This window comes from Leiobunum rupestre, chromosome 10 (assembly GCF_980474605.1).
Source record: "Leiobunum rupestre chromosome 10, qqLeiRupe1.1.hap1, whole genome shotgun sequence".
NCBI lineage: Eukaryota > Metazoa > Arthropoda > Arachnida > Opiliones > Sclerosomatidae > Leiobunum > Leiobunum rupestre.
In genome coordinates, this window is record NC_143393.1 from 10,904,608 (window position 1) to 10,931,696 (window position 27,089).

The 27,089-nt window shown below is 37.3% G+C and overlaps 1 protein-coding gene across 2 annotated transcripts in view; it reads left to right on the plus strand.

Annotated features, from left to right (window-relative positions):
* Positions 1–26,590, plus strand: part of LOC149923647 (neprilysin-1-like) — a 27,948-nt gene extending 1,358 nt beyond the window's left edge. Inside the window, exons 3-29 of one of the 2 annotated variants that reach the window (XR_016477036.1) lie at positions 564–662; positions 717–901; positions 967–1,028; positions 1,094–1,148; positions 5,337–5,404; positions 5,466–5,578; positions 5,641–5,706; positions 10,124–10,271; positions 11,027–11,095; positions 11,161–11,322; positions 12,992–13,063; positions 13,128–13,342; positions 13,406–13,582; positions 13,691–13,723; positions 13,797–14,008; positions 14,093–14,279; positions 21,482–21,580; positions 21,635–21,819; positions 21,885–21,946; positions 22,012–22,066; positions 23,480–23,547; positions 23,609–23,721; positions 23,784–23,849; positions 25,742–25,831; positions 25,923–26,123; positions 26,316–26,389; positions 26,451–26,464. Coding sequence is in view for 1 of the 2 variants with exons in the window: in XM_090161128.1 (XP_090017254.1) it covers positions 564–662; positions 717–901; positions 967–1,028; positions 1,094–1,148; positions 5,337–5,404; positions 5,466–5,578; positions 5,641–5,706; positions 10,124–10,271; positions 11,027–11,095; positions 11,161–11,322; positions 12,992–13,063; positions 13,128–13,342; positions 13,406–13,582; positions 13,691–13,723; positions 13,797–14,008; positions 14,093–14,279; positions 21,482–21,580; positions 21,635–21,819; positions 21,885–21,946; positions 22,012–22,066; positions 23,480–23,547; positions 23,609–23,721; positions 23,784–23,849; positions 25,742–25,831; positions 26,316–26,389; positions 26,451–26,550 (2,835 nt within the window). In the remaining variant the exon portion in view is untranslated. Of the gene's footprint in view, positions 1–563; positions 663–716; positions 902–966; positions 1,029–1,093; positions 1,149–5,336; positions 5,405–5,465; positions 5,579–5,640; positions 5,707–10,123; positions 10,272–11,026; positions 11,096–11,160; positions 11,323–12,991; positions 13,064–13,127; positions 13,343–13,405; positions 13,583–13,690; positions 13,724–13,796; positions 14,009–14,092; positions 14,280–21,481; positions 21,581–21,634; positions 21,820–21,884; positions 21,947–22,011; positions 22,067–23,479; positions 23,548–23,608; positions 23,722–23,783; positions 23,850–25,741; positions 25,832–25,922; positions 26,124–26,315; positions 26,390–26,450 lie in introns of both variants that reach the window. The other variant, XM_090161128.1, reaches the window with a different exon arrangement.
* Positions 26,591–27,089: the final 499 nt, after the last annotated feature.

Consider the following 27,089-nt stretch of genomic DNA (forward strand, 5'->3'; position numbering starts at 1 on the left):
TAAAGATACAAAATAATTAATAATTAAAGATACAAAATAATTAATAATTAAAGATACAAAATAATTAATAATTAAAGATACAAAATAATTAATAATTAAAGATACAAAATAATTAATAATTAAAGATACAAAATAATTAATAATTAAAGATACAAAATAATTAATAATTAAAGATACAAAATAATTAATAATTAAAGATACAAAATAATTAATAATTAAAAATACAAAATAATTAATAATTAAAGATAAAAAAAATTAATAATTAAAGATACAAAATAATTAAAGATATAAAATAACTAAAGATACAAAATAATTAAAGACACAAAATAATTTAAAATACAAAATAACTAAAGATACGAAATAATGATAATAATAGCTTATAGTAATTTGATTTATATTTACTTATACGACGTTTGGGGTAGATGGGGTGAAGCAGCGCACGGATATTTTTCCCCTTGGTTGAAACTGACAAATGAGTTTGCCCAAATAACTTGGAGTGCGCCAACCTCCCCATAAAACCATAGTGATTGCCGTTTCAAATATGTGTATATTTACAATCGTAGGTTGAGAAGCTAATCAAAGAAATTAAGAATGCAATCGGAATTTTCGTCGTCAGCAGCGACTGGTTGGACGAGGACGCCAAGTCGTGGATGGTTCGAAAAGTATACGCATTTAACTATATCCTTTGGAAATGGTTTATTAATTTCACTGATTAGCTGGAGAATATAGTGCCATTAGTGGCGTATCCAGATTGGATTTTGGACGAGAACGAACTGTCTAAATACTACCAAATCGAGTACAATACTAACTCCACGTACATTGATATCAGTCAGGCCATTTTGGGACTGGACTGGCCAAGGGAAGCCGGGCAGTTGAAGTTCCCCTTGGACCGGAATAAGTAGTAATTAGATTGGTTTTGTTCCTATCAATTTTATTTCGTCCAACTAACGAATTATTTGGCTTCAGTTGGATGGAATCTAATTTGCTTCAAGTCAACGCTTGGTACAGCCCTCTAGTAAATTCTATAAGTATGTTTGTGGTCTTATTTATTGTAAAAGTAAGTAATATTATTAATGATTTCAACTCAACATAGCCGTTCCTATGGGAATATTGGACTATCCGTTTATGGCTGACGTGGCTCAACCCAGGTATGGTATTCTGTAGTCTCCATCTAAGCGATAAAAGTAAAACCAATTGACGGATTTTGAAATGACGTTTTAGCGCGCGACTACACAGGTACATGTGTTGGGCACAATGAATTTTAACAGCCGTCAATTACCATAATTATTACTATAAGCATAAGCGGATAATAAACATAAGTATGACACCTCCTATTCACCCAATGTAAATTTTTTAATGATAGTCTGTTTCGCTAATGACAACGTAAACCATTACGTACCGACGGACTGACAACTCTCCGCGAATTGCTCTAGTATTTGGAGGATGCCCGGAAAATCGGCGACGGTCCGCCACCAGTCTTTTCGACGGACCAGCCAAGGCCTATTGGAAATTGAAATGCTTTCAAAAGTGTAAATAACGCTTACTTTTGGAAAATAATGATGAATTATTGAATCGGAAGATATAAATAACTACTATAAACACTGACTGCATTTCAGAAATTAGTTTTGTCCATAATTTATCATCTTAAGCCCTAAGCCTAGGATAATAAATTCCCGTTGCAGAGTCGCAGACGCCGCTTCGCGAACACAGTCATGACGTAAGTCACTTAAAAAAGTGACGTAAATTTCTTCACTAGAGAAAATGACGTCATTTACGTCATTGCCCTTAAACCAGGGGCGCGTCAAGTTATCGAAATCTAAATCTTACCGTAAGATTTTGCTCTTGCAAGACAATTTCTTAGTTAAAAGAATTTAAAAAAAGTGTCAAGTTGGCTATCAATTTTCTTCGATAAGCTGGATTTGTAAAATAAGTAATACAACTTTAAGCCTTTTCGGAAATAATAGTTCGAAACGTTGCTTTAATTTTAAAAAAACGACAAAAACAATTACCAATATATTTACCATTTACAAGTCGTTGGAATTCTTCGGCGGAAACCTCAAAATTATAATTTATTCCCGTAATATCATCTTTTAGAGCAAGCCAAATAATTCATTGGCTTTCGACGCCATCTTGAATCTGGTTAAAAACTACCTCGAAAGCGATCTTGGGAATCTCGCAAGATTTGTGAGATCAAAAGTTCTTGTTTCCGGTTTTGAAAATCGTCAAGTTAGCAAGATCGCAAGAAATCTTAATAACTTGACGTACCCAAGGTATCATTTAAAAATTTATCTTATTGACACACTTAGTGTAATTATGCCACTTATGCTATAAGTATATATTTATGTTTCATAAATGTGACAGTTAGTCATAATAATTAATATATGACTATATGACTATGCACTGACGGAGATATTGTCACAGAAAAGTGCCGCTGATGAGCAAAAACGCCATCACAAAGGATAACAATGATGACGAGGTAGACAACGTGTATTAAGCCTAATGTGTAGTATTACGTAAAATTGACGTCACACCCTAAAATATAACGTCTATAGCGATACAAATTCGCAACTTAGAAACAAATGAAGACGCCTCGGTTCTAATCACGTAACAGGCCTACTGAGGTAGTCTTAAATACACTAAAAATCTGTTGTAATTGTAGAAACTTCTTAGTAACAATTTCATATGCAAAATGGTGTGTCCCTCTTTTTCCGCAAGTTTGTAAATTTTATAATAATTTAATTATTAATTATAATAAATAATAATCCCTTATAATCACATTGCCATTTTGAAATTTTAAGATCTAGTGGTACAAACGGCCTTGCAAGACTGCCTCGGAGTCTCTCGAGCTGATTGATACGCGGGGAGAAATAAAATGCACTGTGGAAGGGTATCGAAAACCTGTCCTCTTAATAGTTGATTTTATAAAATAAAAAGTGGTCTTGCCCAACTTGTTAAAATGTTGCTCTTACGTCACAAGACCAAGCTTTATTTGTGTATTCTTCGCACGAGTGATTTGCACGCGCTCTAGAAAAAGCTATATTCCTCGCGACTGTAGCGCGCGCTAGTAGGATTGTCAAAGTAAGAGCACTTTAGTTTATAAAAAGAACTATTTACTGTCCATGATTCATTTCAGCATGGTAATCTCCGTCTCCCTTTTTAGCGACAGAAATATCTAAAGCTCCCGTTACGAACCCGTCTTCGTTCCCGATTTAGTCACCACAATTCTTCCTTCTTTTCCAGAGGGTGCATTGTCACCGGTAGATAATTAACCTTGTTAATACTACAATCACGATGTTTAATTCTTAAAGAAGAAGTATTAATAAATGACTGTGCTACTTCAAATATGAAGTACAAACGCTAAAATATTTATTTGTATATATCAAATGATTTAAAAAAGTATTTGGTACAAATCCGTCATTAAATGGGAACGGCCAAGCATTTCTAAATATCGCCTCATTTGCATATCAAAAGAACAACAAGACGTTCAATATACTTACACGTACCTTATTTTGTCTCGAAAAAATAGTTTTTGGCCCAAAAAGTTGGAACGAAAAATAACGCCAAGTATTTGGGTTAGAAGACTCTTAAAGAAAGTCTATCCTAAATCGAAAAATTGTCTGCTTAAAGGGAATAGAATCTCCAACGCGTTCTTTATGGAAGACCCCATCAATTTCCTTTATTCCCTTCACAATCAGCGATTACCAGCGCCGCAGGTTTGAAAAGCCATGGGAGGCAGCGGGCAATATTGGAACCCTCGGAGGGCGACAGAAATACCAGAGGTTATATTCCCTTTAAAGGCGCCGCGACTTGTATTTCACCGTAACTATAGTAGAAATCAATGTTATCTGGGTGCACTACGAGAAGCAGGGAATTTTCGGCATCCGCGTGAAAAATAGTCCGCTGTTTACACGTACCGCGTTGTAACCAAATTTCAATATTTTTAAAGGGGAACGGTCAAGGTTTAACCAGTTAGATAGCCCTATAGCGATACACCTTAAAATGGCGGAGAAACTTCCAACCCAAATACTTGGCGTTATTTTTCGTTCCAACTTTTTGGGCCAAAAACTATTTTTTCGAGACAAAATAAGGTACACTCTGTTCAAAAAGTCTTTGCCGTGGGATATTTCGAACATTTTCGACCGTCATTTCTTGTATAGTTGCATCAAGTCGAAGCGGACATCGGTAATATATTAATAAAGTGTTTAGCTACAAATTGGCAAAAATCATTTTCTGGATAGACTTATAATTTGGCCTATTTTGGCCTAAAAGAGGGGGTGTCAACTTTTTTATTTTTGATCTCAGGTCATTTAAAACTTGATTTTCGTGTTCTCCGGGGTTGATTTATATTTAGAAAGTGTTGGAATTATTCAAATCGCCGCATTGGTTCAAAAGATATTCACCAAAGAAGTTTTCACAGAAATTGAGGAATATCTAAACATCTCACTAAGCCATTTAAAATAATAAATGTTAACGGGTTTTGTCGCCATCTATAGTTCCTAGAAGTAATCTTTTTTGTTTAATTCTAAATTATTTTAAATGGCTTGGTGAGATGTTAAGATATTTCTCAATTTCTGTGAAAACTTCTTTGGTGAATATCTTTTGAACCAATGCGGCGATTTAAATAATTCCAACACTTTCTAAATATAAATCAACCCCGGAGAACACGAAAATCGGGTTTTAAATGACCTGAGATCAAAAATAAAAAAGTTGACACCCCCTCTTTTAGGCCAAAATAGGCCAAATTATAAGTCTATCCAGAAAATAATTTTTTCCAATTTGTAGCTAAACATTTTATTAATATATTACCGATGTCCGCTTCGACTTAATGCAACTATACAAGAAATGACGGGCGAAAATGTTCGAAATCTCCCACGGGCAAAGACTTTTTGAACAGAGTGTACGTCTTTTTGTTCTTTTGATATGCAAATGACGGATTTGTACCAAATACTTTAAAAAGTTTTTAAATCATTTGATATATACAAACAAATATTTTCGCGTTTGTATTTCATATTTGAAGTAGCACAGTCATTTCCGCTTTGTTAACACTTCTTCTTTAAGAATTAAACTTCCTGATTGTAGTATTAACAAGGTTGATTTGGTCGGTAACAAGGCACCCTCTGGAAAAGAAGGAAGAATTGTGGTGACTTAATCGGTAACGAAGACGGGTTCGTAACGGGAGCTTTAGATATTTCTGTCGCTAAAAAGGGAGACGGAGGCGGCGTGTTTCGTGACGTAATTTGTGAACGGCCTGTCGATGGTAAAGAGAGATAGAGACTTCGAAGAAATAGATTATATACTTTTGATTGAAGTTGAATTTGTAATAACGCAACCCTTAGATCGGTAATATTCGGAATGATTGGCCACATGCTAGCCCACGAACTATTCCACGCTTTTGATCCTCAAGGTATTGGCACTATCGTTTTATTCTTTAAATCCACAACTGTTTCGAAATAATTATGACCTAGGAATATTGTTCGACGAGTATGGTCAAATCAGAAATCACGCTTTCAGTAAAGTTTTCTTTGAACAGTATGAAGCTAAGATGAAATGCCTCATAGGCCAGTACCCTGGTATGAGAGTAAGTTGAAATACTGTTATCGAAAATCGATATATTATGATTAGTAATTGTTATTATTTTAGTCCAAAGGTAGCATCACCATTGATGAAGATTTCGCGGACAACGCCGCAATGAGCGTTGTCTATAAAGTAGGCAAAATTTATCATTTAAATGACTTTTGACAGATACGGTTCCCAATTTCTTTGGCCATGTCCTCACACATAAATATATCCAAATAAACAAATTAAAATTTCGAAATTAATTAATTTGGGGGTTATGTAAAATCTGGAACTGTGCACTCTTAAAAGAAAAGGTTTTGGGTTAATATATACACCCTTAAAACTTGAAAAGGTGTATAAAGGGTGTAATATAAAAGGGGTTTTCCAACCAGCTATTCGGTTTCCCGTTTCCATAATCACTTGCAGAGGTTAACGGTAATAGTTAGTGTAGGGAGCTGTTGACTCGCGAGACATGAAAGGTTTGCCACCACACTCATACGCAATTAAACGAGTAGTCCAGTACCCTTAACGGAGTAGTTTAATACCACAAACTAAAGGGAGTAGTCTAGTGCCCTAAAAGGAGTAGTCTAGTGACCTAAAAAGAGTAGTCTAGTACCCTAAAAGGAGTAGTCTAGTACCCTAAAAGGAGTAGTCTAGTACCCTAAAAGGAGTAGTCTAGTACCCTAAAAGGAGTAGTCTAGTACCCTAAAAGGAGTAGTCTAGTACCCTATAAGAAGTAGTCTGGTACCCTAAAAGGAGTAGTCTGGTACCCTAAAAGGAGTAGTCTGGTACCCTAAAAGGAGTAGTCTCGTACCCTAAAAGGAGTAGTCTAGTGCCCTAAAAGGAGTAGTCTAGTGCCCTAAAAGGAGTAGTCTAGTGCCCTAAAATGGGTAGTCCAGTACCCTTAACGGAGTAGTTTAATACCACAAACTAAAGGGAGTAGTCTAGTGCCCTAAAAGGAGTAGTCTAGTGCCCTAAAATGAGTAGTCTAGTGCCCTAAAATGAGTAGTCCAGTACCCTTAACGGAGTAGTTTAATACCACAAACTAAAGGGAGTAGTTTAATACCACAAACTAAAGGGAGTAGTCTTGTACCCTAAAAGGAGTAGTCTAGTACCCTAAAAGGAGTAGTTTAATACCACAAACTAAAGGGAGTAGTCTAGTGCCCTAAAAAGAGTAGTCTAGTGCCCTAAAAGGATTAGTCTAGTACCCTAAAAGGATTAGTCTAGTGCCCTAAAAGGAGTAGTCTAGTACCCTAAAGGAGTAGTCTAGTACCCTAAAAGGAAGTAGTGTAATACCACAAACTAATGGGAGTCGTTCAGTACCCTAAATGTAATAGTCTAGTATTTTAATACCACAAATGGTGTAATAAAGGAACGGCGGCCAAAAGCACCCCCAACCATGTATAAACCACTGTAAAAGAAAAATGCCATTAACGGTATAGAATACATCCTTTATAAAACTGTTAAGGTGCTAAATATGGACATGGAAAAACCCTTAAAGGTTTAAAAATAAACCTTTTTTTTGTGTGAGTTATCTGAAATCCGCTCACCGTCTGATGTCGGGTTACCATAAATTCAAATTAGGCCATTGTTTAAATTATGTGTTTTACATTTTCATCGGTTTCAACTTTAACGTTAAATCTGATATCTGATCTACCATGAATATGATCTCGGTTCAGCTGATACAACTGATATCTTTGTCAGAGATCTTTATTTCAACATTTAAGTATATTGCCGATATAATAAATTTGAAGGTCGTTATCATCATTTTGAAGGTCAAGATCGGCATTTACTATTCGGTAACCCTGCTAGAAGTAAATATCATAATGTGTGATTGAGTTGATTTATAAACACGCTATGTTCAAACCGTTTGTCTCGAAGATTTTGACTAATGAAAACTGAGAACCGTTTGGTTAGTCACTGGTCTCGTGCTTAATTTCTTCGAATGTCTTAGGCGTTCCTCCAGTCGGAGCTGCTCTACAACGACTTCAATCAAACTCATTTGAAGCAGTTCTACATTTCGTACGCTTATGTAAGTCTATCTCTAAATCTCTTCACGAATAACTCATCTCGTCGAAATCTGATACTTCGTTTAATCTTACTGCGAGTATACTCTTCGCGCAATCTCCGCGTACTCCAAGTAATCGGTGTACAGGCGAAGTCTTAAGTAATCAACCCCTGTCTATCTCTAAATCTCTTCGCGAATAACTCATCTTCTCGTTGAAATCTAACACTTCATTTAATCTTACGGCGAGTACTCTTAGCGCAATCTCTTCACGAATACTAATAAAATCATAAATGGCCTAATAGTTTTAAGTATGACCCACCTATTCTCCAAGCGCCATTTTTTTAAACTGACTGTTTCGCCAATGACCATATAAATAATTACGTGGCTGTTGTGATATGATTGAAATATTTCAGACGTGGTGTAAGGACGTATTAGAAGAATTTATACCCTTGTTCATGGCAGACGAACACTCTTTGGGTCGTTATAGGTATTATTGAATAAAAATGCTTATTGAAATGGAAGTATTTAATATTTACGATTCCAACCCGCAGAGTCAATGTGCCGTTAAAAAATTCACCGGATTTTGCCAAAGTGTTTGGCTGCCGACAGGGCACATTCATGAATCCTGAGCATAAGTGCCGAATATTCTGATCTTTAAGTATTTTCTAAATAGGAAATATTGGGAAAAGAAACTTTAATTTATTATAAAAATTAATGACAGTTTAATTTTAAAAATGATAAATTAGTGTTATTTTAATGTATTACACTATTCTATTGTAGTTTTATCGTAATACTAAGATTTTTATTTAAAATATTTAAAATAAACCAATTTTTTATTCTGAAAATTATAAATAGTTTTTTAAATTATAAATTAATAATATTTTAATTACGGTTTCCAATCGCAATTTCTTACCTATAACGGAATACTAAGATTAAATGCAATCGACGATAGAATTAATGGATGGAGCTAATATCAGTAGGGTAGTCAGAAATTCGAAAATGGGGGCAGCGTATTTAATTTTTTAAGTGTAATAATTAGTTGCAGTCAAAGCTATTAACTGGAGCCCCTCTCTGTCTTAGCCCCTCTTAGACACCTTGAAGTCGAGTTACAGGCATTACGTCACTGCAGCCGTTATATTTCAGTCTGTGAGAAAAGTCTTTTTTCAATTATTGCTCATCCATTGAAGAGATAATGCAGCCTGTGCCCCGAAATTACAGTTCCCTGACCAGCAGCTTAATTATAGTCAATTCCCTGCCTAGGTTTAGCATATGGTCAGCTAATTTGCAGCCCAAACTTTTTGTAAGGGGTGGAAAGTTCTTCATGCCACGCGACTCAACACTTACCATTGCCGATAACTTCAACAAGTTTTTGTGGAAGGAGAGACCGAAGACCTCGTTACAAAACTCTTTTGTTGAAATATTTGATTCAACACCAGCAAAGTTGATGAAAAGACGAGACAGTATTTAAAATAAAACTTTATTTAGACAACATATTTAAAGAGAAACAATTATGGTAGTCAATAGTCGATCTGATCGTAATTTACGTGTAAGGTAAACGCTTTTTAGGTATATATATATTCAAATTTAAATTTCACCAGTAATAAATATCGTACCAGCAACTCCTATATAATTATTCAATACTTAACTTGATTAATTCTAATTGGAAAGGAAAACTGGAATTTTAATACAAAAAACTTTGGGTACATTAGGATTGTCAACCCACTTAAACTTTTACTTAATTTTTGTGAAACATATTGGTTTTACCAAACACACGCAAATAAGTTAAGAATAAATATAACTACAGGCAGTGTCGAAATAACGAAAAGGTTGATGGGGGAGGCTAGAACAAGGTCAGGAGGCCTAAATAAGGCTGAAACCTAGGGACTATGGTACTAGTTCATCAGTCAGTTCAGTGATTTATCCTGCATTGGATTTAAATATTGTCTTATAACGTTTTACCTGACGTAGTGTGACGGCTCCTCTGATAAATTATTTTCATTTCGCAAAAGTGTTTCAGCTTGAACAGGACGCCATAATGAATCCATCACAAAAATACAGTATATTTTAGAAAAATGTTTTCGCAGGGAATTCGTACAAAAATCCCCTTGCATTTAAGATTATTTATATTTTATCAAAATGAAACCTTAGAATGTATAAAAGGTATTTTTATATAGATAATAATATGTAGATCTAAGTATGAAGGTGTTATTCATTGTTTCATAAGTGAAACTTAAACTTACAAGTAAATTACAATCGGTTTGAAAATTGATAAGGCACACTGCCTCATTGTTTTCCTTTTCAATTGTATCGTCATTTTATTGCATCAATGTAAGATTAAGGAAAACCGTTATTCAATACGCCGAAGGTATTAATTCCTTTATCAGTCCGTCACTCTAAGAGTACCATTCGGTGTTATTTTCGTTCAAAACGAGTAAAACATTGTAGCATTATCATCCGCGAACGAATGACCAGTACAGTTGAAAATGAATTCCAATTATGGCACGTCTACTAGCCGCATCCTAGACGGGTATGTTACAACTGCTTTCACGTTATCCACAGATTTATTTATATAAATATTTGTTGTTTCGCTTGAAAAGAGCCGTAACCAGTACGTCAAAAGTGACCAAATCACGAGTCATTATTGCCGTTTTGGGAGCGTTATCCTTCACTCTTTTCGTTTCAGTCTTGGTTTTGGCGAATAGAGACAGTAAGTTATTCTGATCAGTATACGAAACAAATTTGCGGTTAACACTATCAAAGCTTTTTACGGGGAGCTCAACGCGTAGGCCAATCTCTGCCGTGCAACAAATTGCAACTCGTTCGTCACAAAAGTAGTCTGCTCCTGGTGGGGGAGAAGGAGTATACATATAAGGAAAATATAAACAAAGAAATTTACCGGTTAATATTTCGGAAAATGATTAAAAAATATGTATTATTCGGAAAATTTGAGCTTTTTATCGAAAAAATCGTCGTTTTTCCGATTAATTTTACAAATTTATCAAAAAATTAATCGGCTAATACAGAAATATAAATTACTTGATCAAAACATTTTACGAATAATTTTGAGAACTTTATCTATTGAATAAAAGTTAACCATCCCCGACCTCTAGGTAATAGTTAGTGTAGGGAGCTGTTGGCTCGATCTCGTGGCATGCAGAGCTTGCCACCACCCTCCTACCCATTATAACCCGGCCACCTGAATTAATGGCTTCAAAGGTAGCTTGATGACTTAGGCCTAAAGTGGTGTCTTGGGTATTAGCCTATCTGATTATTATTATTATTATTATTATTATTATTAATGGTTAAAAAGGCTATAAGGTTATATTGGAAACACAAATTTATTTGTTTTAAATCATTTCTTATTCGTAGTTTGAGATTTCTCGGCTTATAACTAACGAACGAGTTGCAAAAGAATGTGCTGACCTCTCCGTAAAAAGATCCTAACAATATAATTATGTGTAGGAGACGTCAGGGTTGAAATTGAGCGTATCCCGATGTCGATCTGCCGAGAACAATTTTGCGGAAAATCCGGTAACTTTTAAATTTATTTGAAACGTGCTAATGGCCAATTATCTAAGATGATATGTCCGCGAAAGCCGCTGATATTTCTAGTTTCATGAACACGAAGGTCGACCCTTGCGACGATTTCTACAATTACACTTGCGATAACTGGAAGGCACACCATCCGGCCAACGCCACCAATCCACAAACGACTCAATTGGAACTATTGAACGATTTCATTTTCAAAACTTTCACTAGTAAGTCAACTGAGTTGCTACACCTTAAACGACTATAGAAAATATTTCTTCAATTCTTACCGGATTTCGGCTAACTTTCGATATAGCTTCGACATAACCCAAGGAAGGTTTTTAAGAAACCTAATTAACAGCAAAACATAATCCCTCGATTTTCTGATTGAAATTTCCCAGTGTCCCCTACACTGCCAGAGTTATGCAATCGCTCCTTTAATCGATCTAGATAAATGTCACTTTAAATAACAATGTAAGTTATCTTTGTTTGCGCGACGGTCACATGGTCAAAGTTTATCGTCACTCCAGTCATAAAATGGATTTATTTAGTTTTTTTACTTTTATTTTACGCTTGGGTTTATAGTTTCCCTTACTGCACAGTTTACCGATGTTATGTGTGTTTTTGTAAATATTTACTTTCATTCTAAAACTGTTTGTCATTATTTTATTATGTTAATAGGAATCACCTATGGACTATAATGCAAAGGATGATAAAATTAGTGAATAAGTAGATTAGCTAAACCCTAAACAAATTTGAAGTAAATTAAATATTTACAAATGTTCGTACCGTTAGGTCTTCGAGCAAATAAAAGACGCGAAACTCGGACCAAATAGATCTTCGAGTGAAAAACAAAATGAAATAAAATAGCCAGAATTTCCAACGGTAGACCGGTTTCGTCCTATTTGGGACTCGTCAGTACAGTGCGGGAAATCTGGCTTGCGACTATTGACGGCTTTTAAAATTCATTTTGCGCGGGAAAATACCTCTACATCTTATGGTCAAAAAAGCACGCAAAGAAGGCTGTGTGCCCAAGACATGTACCTGTAGTGTCGCGCGCTAAAACGTCATTTCAAAATCCGTCAATTACACCGAAACGGAAAGCCGAATAGGGGGAAAGTGGTGGAGAATAGTATATACGAAATGTTAAGTTAATAGGAACCACCTATGGACTGTAATGCAAAGGATGATAAAATTAGCGAATAAGTAGATTAGTCCATTAAGAAAAGGGATCAAAAAGCTAAACCCTAAACAAATTTGAAGAAAATTAAATACTAACAAAAGCTCGTACCGATAGGTCTTCGAGCAAATAAAAAGACGCGAAACTGATCGGACCAACGCATTTTGAAATTTTTAATGTTTAGGCTTAGTTTCTCTTTTCGGTTTAATAGTCGCAAGCCAGATTTCCCGCACGTTACTGACGAGTCCCAAATAGGACGAAACCGGTCTACCGTTGAAAATTCTGGCTATTTTATTTTATTTCATTTAATTTATTTTATCACTCGAAGATCTATTTGGCCCGAGTTTCGCTTCTTTTTATTTGATCGAAGACCTAACGGTTCGAGCTTTTGTAAGTATTTAATTTTCTTCAAATTTGTTTAGGGTTTAGCTTTTTGATCCCTTTTCTTAATGGACTAATCTACTTATTCGCTAATTATATCATTATTTTATTATGCCCACTGGTACCACTTTGCACCAGAGGGCCGGAGCTTCAGATAGTCTTATATAACTAATCAAAGCTCTTCTATATCTTATAAAGTGCTGTATAAATACATCTATAGAAATTACCTCGAAATTTCTGGCTTTTTATAGTATCTATCGGTTCTATAGAAATTTATTTGTTGTAAGGGGTACGTTTATAGTCTGTGGAAAGTTACTAAGTTTCGTACATTTTCACAGAAATCCTTCAGGTTTTGCCGGCCAGCTCCAAGCCACGTGGAATCGCTTCTTTCATCTACAATTCTTGCGTTAGTAAGTAGTTTAGGGCTTAGTTTTGTTCAACTTCGGATTGATGCAAAACTGTTGTTCCCTTCAGATGATTCCAAAAATGATGGTCAAGAGGAGCTCATGAAATTGGTCGACCAATATAACGGCTGGCCTATTTTGTCCGATCCCGGATCAGCTCCTTATGACAACCTTTCAACCATCGTCGATTATAGCATACAGGCTCTGCTTCAATATAACCTGAAAATTGTTCTGGAATTTCAAGTCATTCCCGATTATTTGGAACGCGATAAACTTGTGTTAAGCGTAAGCGCTTCATAATTTGCTGTTCAATAACAAATGCTCCGTCACACGAATGCTTTGTTGCAGATTTCGAAAAGCTCTCCACTTTCAAGTTACTGGGCGAAACCTAGTCCTAGATTTGATAACTACGCCAAAAGGCAAAGCATTGAGGATTTGGTTTGTTTTCTGGAACCCGACTGCGGTACTTTGGAGAATTTGAAAAATGATACTCGGGAAATCATAGAATTGGATGCAGAGTTGAAGGTCGTACAGTTAATATTTTTGGTAGAGACATGGACACTAGAGATACAGTGTCCATGGTAGAGACAAGGTGACGCGAAATAAATTAACAATATTTTATTTGATTATTAGAGTGTTTCCGAAGCTACCAAGTATAATTTCAAAGTAATCTGTTGATTATTCTACTAATTATTTTGCAAATTTCTATTACAAAGGAACGAAACTTTTTATTATGTAGAAAAACTACGAAAGTATCAGTGAAGCAAAAAATTACAAAGTCACATTGGAACAGTTGAATCAACAAGCACCATTGACAGCCGTTGGTCGAGATTGGGTTGAAGTTGCTCAAAATATTTTAACAGGCATTTCGGTAGACAAAAATTACAAGGTTTTAGCCGATACCACCGTCCTGAATGGAGTACTCAAAGTACTTGCCAGCAAAGATATCAGGTTGGATTAAGAGTACTTTTTGCTACTTGTGCTAAGTAAAGGTGATTATAGGCCTAAGTACAATATCGTTATACGTTTTTAAAGAGTGGTGAAAAATTGGTTCCTCCTAAAAGTCATTCTACAATTGGGACCCAAGGTCAGTAACTTTATGCGTCAAGACGGTATTGATGACGGAATCCGATGCGCCCTAGAAGTGAATGACTTGATGCCGTACGCCGCTGCTGAAATCTACAACATTTATTGGTCTCAAAAGCCTGGTAAAAAAGAACAGGTGCGTTTTTGATCAATGATTTCGATTCGAGATTATAGCAGGACGTTTCTATGGAAAGGTCAGCGCACTTGTCTGACTCTGCCGTTTAACGAATTGGAAGCAGTAGCTCCACTAGGAATTCTCCCAGAATAGGCGCTTCCAAAGTTTTCAGACTAATATCCTCAGACTTTTCACCGTTTCCTTGATAATTTTTAGTGATTTCTCTGAGTCTTGACGTTTTTAGCTTTTTTCCTAACTCTGGCCTTGTAGTATGTCTAGGAAACGAATATAAATTTAATTTTCATATTATTTAAATAAAAGAATGACAACAGACAAAGGTGGACGAGTGGTTAGCCTTTTCGCCTCGCAACAAAAGGGGGTGAAAACTCGGCACAACTGATCCCGCATTGAGTTTGCAAGTTCTCTCCCCACGGGTTAAAGGGGTTCTTCGGTTTCCCCTTTCTATCAAAACTTTGTTTGAGGTTAATGGTAATAGTTAGTGAAGATAGCTCTTGGCTTTCGTGGCATCAAACGCTTGCCATCACCCTCCAACGCAAAGGTGGATGAGCACTATTGGGGGCGCGGTGCAAAGTAGAATTTGGGGGCCCTATAAAAATCAGACCTTACTTTTGGACTCTATTAACGCCCCCCTAACCTCGGGGGCCCCTGTGCCATGGTACACTTGGCTCATGAATTAATAAGGCGCTGCTCCTACGTACTGTAACCCTGCTACCTGAATTAATGACATTAAAAGTCGCTAGCAGACTTGGGCCTAAGGATGTGCTTTGGGTATTCACCTAGCTGATTATTGGGTACTATCTGTAGCTGTTTGAAAAAAATACAACTTTTAACTAAAGGATTTAACTAGTTAATTAGCTTGTTGAAGCGTATTTAAAGCTGTAGGACGTAGAACGTCCATCTTCCAAAATTTTTCTAACATAATATAAAAAATAACGACTGAGAGCAACTCGAAATAGAGAACCCAATCCCGAAAGCGAGAAGTTTGGTAGTGGTTTCTCCCTTCACGGGCGTTATTCTAATTCCAATCTTTCCAACTAACCTATTGAAGGAAATATATTTACCAAAAGGGTGGAAGAGTTTGCCTATCGGGCTCCTTTTCAAAGGACTTTTCGAAGGAAAAAGGCTTGGACCTTCACGGGTGTTAGGGAATAATTTTACTGTAAAATGTGTAAAACGGAAGGAAAGTTGAATGAAAACGAGGCAATAGTTGCATCGCGGAATTCCAGGGGGAAAATTACGCTTGACTACCCTAATATTAGACCCCAATTCTAATTTCTGCTATAAGATGTAATAACTCGCAAGAGAATTAAGAGCGATAAATATTCTATTTTAACTAACGTCTAGATTAGTTACTGTAACATTCTCTGTTTATTTAAAAGCTTATATTTCGGTCTATCCTATTATAACACATGTAAAATTATAGAAGAATAATATGTAGATTGACACGTGAGCGCGGGAGAATAAGCGCGCGCGGGGAATAAAGAACGAACGGTGAAGGGAAGATATCAAAACACGGGACTAAAAAAGACGTTATTAAAATTGACTAAAGTTTATAATCAGAATTACTTTTATTGTAGCTAAGCTTAAACCCAAATAATATTCTAATAGCTAACCAAGACACTATATTGGCGACGGAGATACTTCGCAACCCACCGCGGTTTTCGCATTTGGATACGTAAATATATTTTTCGGTCACAATTCCATCATCGAAAGCCTAACGCCTTTGTCAAGATTTTCTTTTCCATCACGTGTGTATCAAGCCGCTTCTCGTGCATTCACCGGTGCCATTTTCAAATCTGTTTTTAAAAAAGGATCTCCGCCTTTGTCGACTATGGCTTTTCAACCGATTACGCTACCGCCGTTCTCTGTCCAGGAAAATAGAGACGATATTGCCTCCAGATGGGAAAAGTGGTTAAAGCGATTCAACACTTTCCTTGTAGCGTACGACATCAACGCCCCTGCCAGAAAAAAATCTCTTCTCCTTCTGCACGCCGGTGAAGAAGTGCAAGACATATATGACACTTTGCCAGTTCCGCCGCAACCCCCACAACAACAGAACCCAAACGCAGCGGCGCTTGATGAATATGACCTTGCTGTTCAATCACTTAATGACCATTTCTTGCCACGTCGTAACATTACCTACGAGGTTTTCAAATTTCGAGGCACTAATCCACGTGAGTTTGAATCTATTGATGAATACCAGACCCGTTTGCGTTCATTATCTAAGACTTGCGGGTTCGCCGACCCTGATACGGAAATATTACGCCATATTATTCAAACATGTACATCACGCCATCTTCGAAGAATCGCCCTTCGTGACCCAGCAATGACTTTGGATGAACTTTTAGCGACAGCCCGATCATATGAGCAAGCCGAAAACCAAGCGTCCAAAATCGAAAACGACGTTTCCTCTGGCAAATCCCACCCATCCGTTGTTGCAATTCGAAATACTGGTGCTACGACTCACCACAGCCACTATCAGCCAACCACTAGCCAACAAAACCAACAAAGCCAACATCAGCCGCAACAAAACCAACAAAGCCAACATCAGCCGCAACAAAACCAACAACAGCCCAATCAAAACCAACAAAGCCGAAGTCAATTTAACCACAACCAACGACAGACAATCGATGCTCCTCAAATTCAAAGACATTACCACCGACAGGACATCCTTTCCCAGACTGGTCCATTTAACCGGTTTCGCCAGCCTCGATTTAACAAACATTGCTACAACTGCGGGGGTCATTTTCCGCATCAACGGGGTCCATTTGGATGCCCAGCCAGGGAAGCACAATGCAGTTGGTGTGGAAGGTATGGTCATTTTGAAACGTTTTGCAAGACGAAACGTACTGAAATGGTTCAACAAACTACCGCCGCTATAGTTGAAGACGATTTCAACCACATTGACGATAACTTAGAACATTCATCACCTCCAACTCAATTGTGTACACTTACACAGTGTTCGAATTCCGATAACCATTGCAGTCCTCTCATACCTCCGTTACCGTCTGTTAACAGAAACAAACTAATACAAATTTTCGATGTGGGAGGAACAACCATGGAAGCGCTCATCGACACTGGAGCCTGCGTGAATATAATGGATTACTCCACTTACCAAACACTGAACCCTCAACCCTCGCTCGTACCATCCGACCTTAAAGTATACCCTTTTGCATCAAAGGATCCACTTCCCCTTCTTGGGAAATTTTCATCAGAAATTAAGTACAAAATAAAGTCGTCCTTAGCAACTTTTCACGTGTTACACCCTGATAAATCAGCTTACAACATTGTTGGTGTCTCAACTCTTGAAAGTTTAAATTTACTACCAAACATTTCGCAACTATCGCCATCACTAACAAACCCAAAAGAAAGCAACTGGAAATCCATCATCAATGAATATAGTCACTTATTCAGTGGAATTGGAAAAATGAAAAATTTTAAGGCTCACCTCCATATTGATTTAACTATACCACCAGTCGCCATCTATCACCAGCGTATACCATTTCACCTTCGTGACCAAGTCAAACGTGAGATTGACGAACTTGTACGCTTAGGCGTAGTTGAAAAAGCGTTTGGACCAACAACATGGCTGTCTCCATTGGTCATCGTACCCAAGAAATTGAATTTTTATACCACACCAAGAGACAACGAGTCCAGTAAAGATGAAACAAACCCAATTCCTGAGATTAGAGCGTGCGTCGACATGCGCATTCCAAACACCGCGATCAAGCGAGAGCAACATACTTCTCCAAAAATGGACGACCTCATATACACCATGAATGGCATGACCGTCTTTTCTAGACTAGACCTCAAAAAAGGCTATCACCAACTTGAATTGGACGAAGAGTCGCGTGAAATAACTACATTTTCCACGCATATGGGTCCATATCGCTACACAAGATTGGCGTTCGGCATAAATTCAGCCGCGGAAATTTTTCAAAAGGCAATCGAAGGAATAGTTCGAGGAATTCCAAACACAATAAACACTAGTGACGATATAATCATTGGAGGAATTAATACTGAGGATCATGACCGCAAACTGAAGCGAGTATTGGCAAGTTTGTCGGACTCTGGATTGACTCTGAACAGGGACAAATGCGACTTCGCAAAATTAGAAATAATTTTCTTTGGTCACATTTTTGGAGCCGAAGGCATAAAGCCTGATCCAAGGAAAATCGAAGCCATCCAATCTTTACCCTCACCTCGCAACGTATCGGAAATGCGCAGTTTCCTAGGACTGGCCAATTACTGTTCACGGTTTGTACCGAATTTTGCAACCCTAACTGATCCTTTACGTAGCCTGCTTAAAAAAGACGCGGAATTTATTTGGACATACGCGCACCAACGTGCTCTCGATGACATAAAAGCAACAATGAAGCGGTGCTCGTCTCTAAAATTTTACGATCCATCAAAACACACCACGGTGATAGTCGATGCTAGTCCGGTTGGCGTCGGAGCCATTCTCACCCAACATGATAGTAATGGCCAAGAATACGTAATTGCTTTTGCCAGTAAAGCTCTATCTACAACTGAGCAGCGTTACTCCCAAATAGAACGCGAGGCGTTGGGTATTGTTTTTGGTTGTGAACATTTTGACTTATACCTTAACGGTTCATCATTTACAATCCTAACTGATCACAATCCATTGGTCGCTATATTCAACAACCCTCGCACTCTTACTTCACATCGAATTCAACGCTGGATACTAAGACTCCAACACTACCAATTTCGCGTTGCTTACCAACCAGGAAAGAGTAACCCCGCTGACTATTTGTCCAGGCATCCAGTGAATACATCTTCAACGACTAGCGTGGACGCGCTAAATTTTCCACCATTTGGAGCAATATCAATTCCTGATGTCGTAACTGAAACTAATAGGGATTCGCTATTAATCAAAGTCAAAGACGCCATTTCAAACTCAAGCATTTGGGAAACTCATCAAGCCACTGGAACTGATTTATCAACTTGGAATGCGTACAAGAACATCCGCCGAGAAATTTCAGAAAACAACGGGCTAATCCTTCGGGGCGACAGAATAATACTACCCACATCTCTAATTGAAAAAGCGATTACGATCGCTCACGAAGGTCACCCTGGCATAGTGAGAACAAAACAAACAATTCGTGACAAACTCTGGTTCCCAGGCATTAACGAAAAAGTACAATCTCGCATAGGATCATGCATTGCTTGCCAAGCCACAGTTCCGCATTTTCAACACCAGCCGATACAGATGACTATTCTTCCAGAAGGCCCGTGGATTTCCATTGCCATCGACCATTTTGGCCCAACACCCACTGGAGAATACATATTAGTCGTGGCCGACGAATACAGTCGCTATCCAATAATTGCGGTAATTCCGACTACTTCGTCTGCTCCTAATATTAAAGCGCTACGCAACATTTTCGCGATGTTTGGCGTCCCAACGAATGTCAAAACTGACAATGGACCACCCTTTAATGGCGGTGAATTCAAACAATTCGCGACTGAATATGGATTCAATCATCATAAAATTACCCCACGATGGCCACAGGCGAATGGCCTGGTAGAACGACAAATGCCAATGCTCGCGAAAACCATTCGTGCCGCCCTTCTAGAACGTATGAACTGGCACGACGTTCTTCCAAACTACTTAATGAATTTTAGAGCCACAACTCACCCTACAACAGGAAAATCTCCAGCACTTCTTTTCCTTAATCGATCTATTCAGACAAAACTTCCAACTATTGTACACTCCTCACCTCACGACAAAGAAGCGCGTGAAAGAGATATCGCCAAGAAGGAACAAATGAAAAGCTATTCCGATGAACACCACCACTCATCTACCCACGCAATAAAAATTGGTGATAATGTACTACCGAAGTTAATTCAACGCAATAAATTTGATCCGCTGTACGACCCTAAACCCTGGACAGTAATCGAGGTCAACGGATCCAGTATTTCCATTCAAAACAAGGAGGGAAAGCGTTTAAAGAGAAATTGCTCTCTGTTAAAACCATTTCCTAAGGGTCAAGAAAAAGGTTCAGAAATAGAAATTCCTCGAGATATTTATAACAACCCCTATGACCATGAGAAGATAGTCAAAGCCCCAGCAGCACAACCAGCCAATTTGGGAGAATGTCACAACCAGTTACGGGCTCAAAGCCTCCCTGTGTTCGACCACATAATCTTCGTCCACGTAAAACCATAAGAAGGCCAGAACGATTACAACCATGAACTAAACAGTTTCACAAAATTTTAAATTTTTTTTTTAATCATTTGTTTTGTTTTTCTATTTCGTTTCGCAAAGGGAGGAATGTAACATTCTCTGTTTATTTAAAAGCTTATATTTCGGTCTATCCTATTATAACACATGTAAAATTATAGAAGAATAATATGTAGATTGACACGTGAGCGCGGGAGAATAAGCGCGCGCGGGGAATAAAGAACGAACGGTGAAGGGAAGATATCAAAACACGGGACTAAAAAAGACGTTATTAAAATTGACTAAAGTTTATAATCAGAATTACTTTTATTGTAGCTAAGCTTAAACCCAAATAATATTCTAATAGCTAACCAAGACACTATAGTTACTCTTAGTTAACCGACTAAATAGAGGTTATAGTTTGATATTCTAACTAAAGAATAAGGAATATTACAGAGATGACGAACAAAATCATTTTTAAAATTTTTGTTTTAGACGTTTATTCCTTGTCTGTTGGGATAACAAATGCAAATCAATTTCTTCATCGGATGATATCTAAAACATAACTATTAATTGGAGTTCTTAAAAAGGCTTGGACCTTCACGGGTGTTAGGGAATAATTTTACTGTAAAATGTGTAAAACGGAAGGAAAGTTGAATGAAAACGAGACAATAGTTGCATCGCGGAATTCCAGGGGGAAAATTACGCTTGACTACCCTAATATTAGACCCCAATTCTAATTTCTGCTAAAAACGAAAATTAAATTGGTTTTGGGTTTGTTATTGTTTTTATACAGTAATTATTTGAGCTTATTGCTGGTCGTGTCACTGATTGATATAATTAATTAATTGATTAATTAATAATTTGATTTATATTTACTTATACGATGGTGTGAAGCAGCGCAGGGACATTTTTTACCTTGGTTGACAAATTAGTGTTCCCAAATAAATTGGAGTGCGCCAACCTCCCCATAAAACCATAGTGATTGCCGTTTCAAATATGTGTATATTTACAATCGTAGGTTGAGAAGATAATCAAAGAAATTAAGAATGCAATCGGAATTTTCGTCGTCAGCAGCGACTGGTTGGACGAGGACGCCAAGTCGTGGATGGTTCGAAAAGTATACGCATTTAACTATATCCTTTGGAAATGGTTTATTAATTTCACTGATTAGCTGGAGAATATAGTGCCATTAGTGGCGTATCCAGATTGGATTTTGGACGAGAACGAACTGTCTAAATACTACCAAATCGAGTACGATACTAACTCCACGTACATTGATATCAGTCAGGGCATTTTGGGACTGGACTGGCCAAGGGAAGCCGGCCAGTTGAAGTTCCCCTTGGACCGGAATAAGTAGTAATTAGATTGGTTTTGTTCCTATCAATTTTATTTCGTCCAACTGACGAATTATTTGGCTTCAGTTGGATGCAATCAAATTTACTTCAAGCCAACGCTTGGTACAACCCTCTAGTAAATACTATAAGTATGTTTGTGATCTTATTTATTGTAAACGTAAGTAATAATTTTAATGATCTAAACTAATCATAGCCGTTCCTATTGGAATATTGGACTATCCGATTATGGCTGACGTGGCTCAACCCAGGTATCGTATTCTCTCATATGATTCCCGAAAATCTCCATCCAAGCCATAAAAGTTAAACATGTGCCTTCGCAGTTGTTACATTGAAAGAACAGTGAAAACCTGCTAAGGTGCATGTTTCTAGCGAAGACACTTACAAGTTTGTTAGTGGCTGTTCACAAATTGCACGACACTTGGCGTTTTCCAAAAGTCGCTCACAATCGCTACCAAATCTAGACGTGGGGTCATAAATATTTTCAGCCCGGGGAGAGTTTAACTTGGAGCTATTTCTTTTTGGAAAGCACCAGCGTATTTTTTTCTGTAAAAGCAGAACACGCGTTACATGAGGCCTTGGCCTAAGCTTAGAGAATGTAGTTTAGTTTATCTCGGTAGAACGAGATGGCGTGGTGGTCTAGGATTCTAGAACTAACAGAGAACGTTCTAGAACGTATGACTACACACTTGACGCGGAAGAGAGCTTTGTATAAGATGTAATAACTCGCAAGAGAATAAAGAGCGATATATATTCTATTTTAAATAACGTCTAGATTAGTTACTCTTAGTTAACCGACTAAATAGAGGTTATAGTTTGATATTCTAACTAAAGAATAAGGAATATTACAGAGATGACGAACAAAATCATTTTTAAAATTTTTGTTTTAGACGTTTATTCCTTGTCTGTTGGGATAACAAATGCAAATCAATTTCTTCATCGGATGATATCTAAAACATAACTATTAATTGGAGTTCTTATGTAGTAAACGTTCCCGCCATTTATATTTTGGCTCTCGAAGCGATATGAAATCGTACGTTTGTAGTAATGGAAAATGATATCTAAAACGGAGCATCACACCAAATCTTTTTGGACGATGATAAGGCTCCCAGATTTATCATAAATAGCTCGAAAGCGACTTTCGGAAAACGCTATTAATGTTACACTGGGAGCGCTCACTACGATGTTGCGTAAAAAGTCGTATTTTAATTAGTAATCTTTTTAATTAATTGAGAGGAAATCGTGCATTTTCGTTGACTTTCAACGCTTAAGGGTTAAAAATATTAATTTTCAGTGAAATTAAATCTGATTAATAAAGTTAATTTAATTGTAATTTAAGGGGGTGCGAGGTATTTGGACGTTTGGTGTGTTTAATAATAATAATAATAATAATAATCAGCTAGGCTAATACCCAAGGCACCACCTTAGGCCTAAGTCATCAAGCGACTTTTGAAGCCATTAATTCAGGTGGCCGGGTTACAATGCGTAGGAGGGTGGTGACAAGCCCTGCATGCCACGCGTTCGAGCCAACAGCTCCCTACACTAACTATTACCGTTAACCTCAACAAGTAGTAATTTGTGAACGGTCCGTAAAGGGAGACGGAGAAGAAATAGATTATATACTTTTGATTGAAGTTCCCTTTGTAATAATACGTAACCCTTAGATCGGTAATATTTGGATTGATTGGCCACATTCTAGCCCACGAACTTTTCCACGGTTTTGATCCTAAAGGTATAGACTTGATCGTTTTATAAATTAAATCCACAATTGTTTCAAAGTAATAATGACGTAGGAATATTGTTCGACGAGTATGGTCAAATCAGAAATCACAACTTCAGCGAGGCTGTCCTTCAACAGTATCAAGCGAAAACGCAATGCCTCATAGACCAGTATACTAGTATGGGAGTGAGTTCAAATTTGGTGATCAAAACTGGATATATTCTGATTAGTAATTGTTATTAATTTAGTCCAATGGTACCATCAACATTGGAGAAGATTTCTCAGATAACGGAGCCATGAACGTTGTCTATAAAGTAAGGCACACGACACATTTACGTGTAATTTAATGTTAGCTAATGTAAAAGACGCATTCACATATTGCCTACAGGGAAATATGCAAAAAGGGGCGAAATCCACCCGAGGTACCTTCCTATTTAATAATGTTTGAGGTAGATGGCGACACTATAAAGTTTATGAAAAACAAACTTTTTTTAAAAAGTTATTTGTTAATTACTAAATTATAGTACTTTCAATTCTTATTATAAATATATAATTTTTGTAATTTAAATTAACAATTAATTTTAACAGTAGTTAACACTCTCCGCCATAGATGGCACTATAATACAATTTTAAACTATCCAATCAGGGAAGATAATTTTGAATTTTAAATCTCGACAAAACCGTTCTCCACTAAAAACTGAAAACTTTCAACCAATCGTTGAAAATCAAAATTATGACGTCATGTTGCTATCAGAGCGCCATCTACTAACAAATAACGCCATCAGCACGTTACCTCGGATTAATTTTACCCCTTTAAAGTTGTCTCTGCCCCTTAAAAATTGTAAATCGATCTATATAGGCCTCGAACCCTGTATTCGAAATCAACGCGTCGCGTAGCAATGTCAGTAGCCTTTAGCCACTGCCATAAACATTAGCTCCGCAGTTACCATGGTAACCAACTATAGATAGCACCATATGTAACATAATCGATCATAAGTATGCCAAAAAAGCATTTTCTTTAATGAAACCTTGTTCACGGGATATGACGTAAATTACGTCACTTTCAGCTCAGTGACGAAAAACGCGTCATCAGCTTTACTGATGGGAAACGGAATTTATTTATGAATTCCGCGTGCGTTTGAAACTTTAACCTAGGAGCAACAAACACAACACCCCACGTGCCTCGCGATCATACAATTTCGTTTCCATGGTAACCATTTCAATAGCGCGAGGATTTTAAGAATTTTTGCATTTTAGGGTCTCCGTGTGAAACAAGATCTCATTGAATTTATTTATATGGAAATGTTATACAGAGGCACACTTATGAGTAATTATGTTACATATGATAGCACCCAACAGCAACCGATTGAGGGCGGTTTTAACGGGTTACGAGCCGGAAGTGCGTAAACGCTTCGTTACAGAACCGTCAATCTGAAAACTCTCTGAATTCGAATCTATGGTTCTATATTATCTTTGATATTAGCAGCGGTTCCCAATTTCATTGAATAATAAATGATTAGTTGGGCATTTTTAAAACCTAAGACATTTAGGTGCTTTTCCGTAATCTATAATTGCTAGGCCTAGTTTTCAGCAGTGGTTTGGTCAGTGCCGTTTTTCCGCCTAATCCAACCTAGGCCGTGGCCTAGGGGCCTATCCTTGGAAGGGGCCCTCCAGTGACCGTAATTACTGTATTCGAATGCATAAATCTATAATATCGATCGTAATTTATATTGGAGAAATTCCTAGGTAGAAGATTTTGTTTTAAAATTACCAAAATTTCTGCCTGTCAGTTTACGGACGCAGCCTTAAATCGCAATGTTGCGTAATTATCGCATACTTAGTCGACGATTGTTAAGAGCTTTTATTTAGTAATAAACCGTAGAGCTCAGACTTCTACGCTGTATCAGGGAAATTCAGGCACAGCCTAGTTCCAGGGATAAGAGTAAATGCAGCGCGTGAAAAGGGGGGCCCAGACTCCTTATCTGCCTATGGGCCCAGGATCTCCAAGTCCGGCCCTGGGTTTGGTTCATTTAGGCAAAAATATTTAATATATTTGATTTTACTTATAATTTAGGATTAGTAAGGGTTAAATTAATTTAATATAATACTAAGGTCTAGGTGATGCTACGGCTGTATTGTTGTCTTTTGCTTGAAACCTTACTATATTTGTCACTAGTCTCGTGCTTAATTTGCTCGAACGTTTTAGACATTCCTCGAATCGGAGCTGTTCTACAACGACTTCCTGCCCAATTTCAATCAATCTCTTTCCAGGCAGTTCTACATTTCCTACGCTTCCGTAAGTCTATCTCTAAATCTCTTCACGAATAAGTCATCACCTCATCGAAATCTAATACCTCGTTTAATCTTACCGCGAGTACTCTCCATAGATCGGAAAGACGGTAACACTTGGTCTCCAGTTTCCGGCCCTCCAGTTTTCACTGGAAGGTTGTGTCTCCAGTCTCAATAGAAATCGCGGTTCTGTGGTCTCGGAGGCCGGAGACTGAAGACTGGAGGCCCGAGCCTAGCTGATTATATATTTATGGTACTCTTCGCGCAATCTCCACGTACTCCACGAAATCGGTGTACAGGTGAACTATCAGCCCCTCTGTCTATCTCTAAATCTCTTCGCGAATACAGCTAAAATCATAAGTTGCATACATGTAATAGCCTTAAATATGAGCCATCTATTCTACTATAGCGCCATTTTTTTAAACTGACTGTTTCGCCAACAACCATATAAATAATTACGTGGCTGTTGTGATATAATTGTAATATTTCAGACGTGGTGTACGGACGTATTAGAAGAATTTATACCCTTGGTCATGGCAGACGTGCACTCTTTGGGTCGTTATAGGTAATATTGAATAAAAATGTAGAAAATGGAAATATTTAAAATTAACGATTCCAACCCGCAGAGTCAATATACCGTTAAGAAACTCATTGGATTTTTCCAAAGTGTTTGGCTGCCGACAGGGAACATTCATGAATCCTGATCATAAGTGCCGAATATTCTGATTTTTAAATATTTTTTAAACATGCAATAGTGAAAATAAACCGGTTTTTATTATGAAAATTAATGACACTGTTTTATTTTGAAATTATTTATTACACTTTTCTATCGTAGTTTCTTAGTTTTACCGTAATACTAAGATTTAGTATCGATGATACGAATAATTGTTCGAGCTACTATTAGTAGCGTAGTCAGAATTTCGACAAGGGGGCAGCATTAAATGTAAAAATTAATTACGATCAAAGCTATAAGAAAAGAATTAGAGTGTACTAATAGTTCTCACTGGCTTCCCAATGAAACAATTTTCTGATATACCTGGCTCAAATTCAGATGTATTTGGTTAAGACCTAAAATTTGGTTATTTCTTGAATGATTTAGCATATATTACTAAAGAAAGTACTTAACTTTAATATGATTAAGCCTTTCGTATCTTTGGGGTAGGTACATTTGTTCGAATTTCAATCATCCGAACGGTGGAACAAATGTTCGAATTTCATTCGTCCGAACCGCCGAAATAACAAATGTTTCAATTGTTCGAATTGGA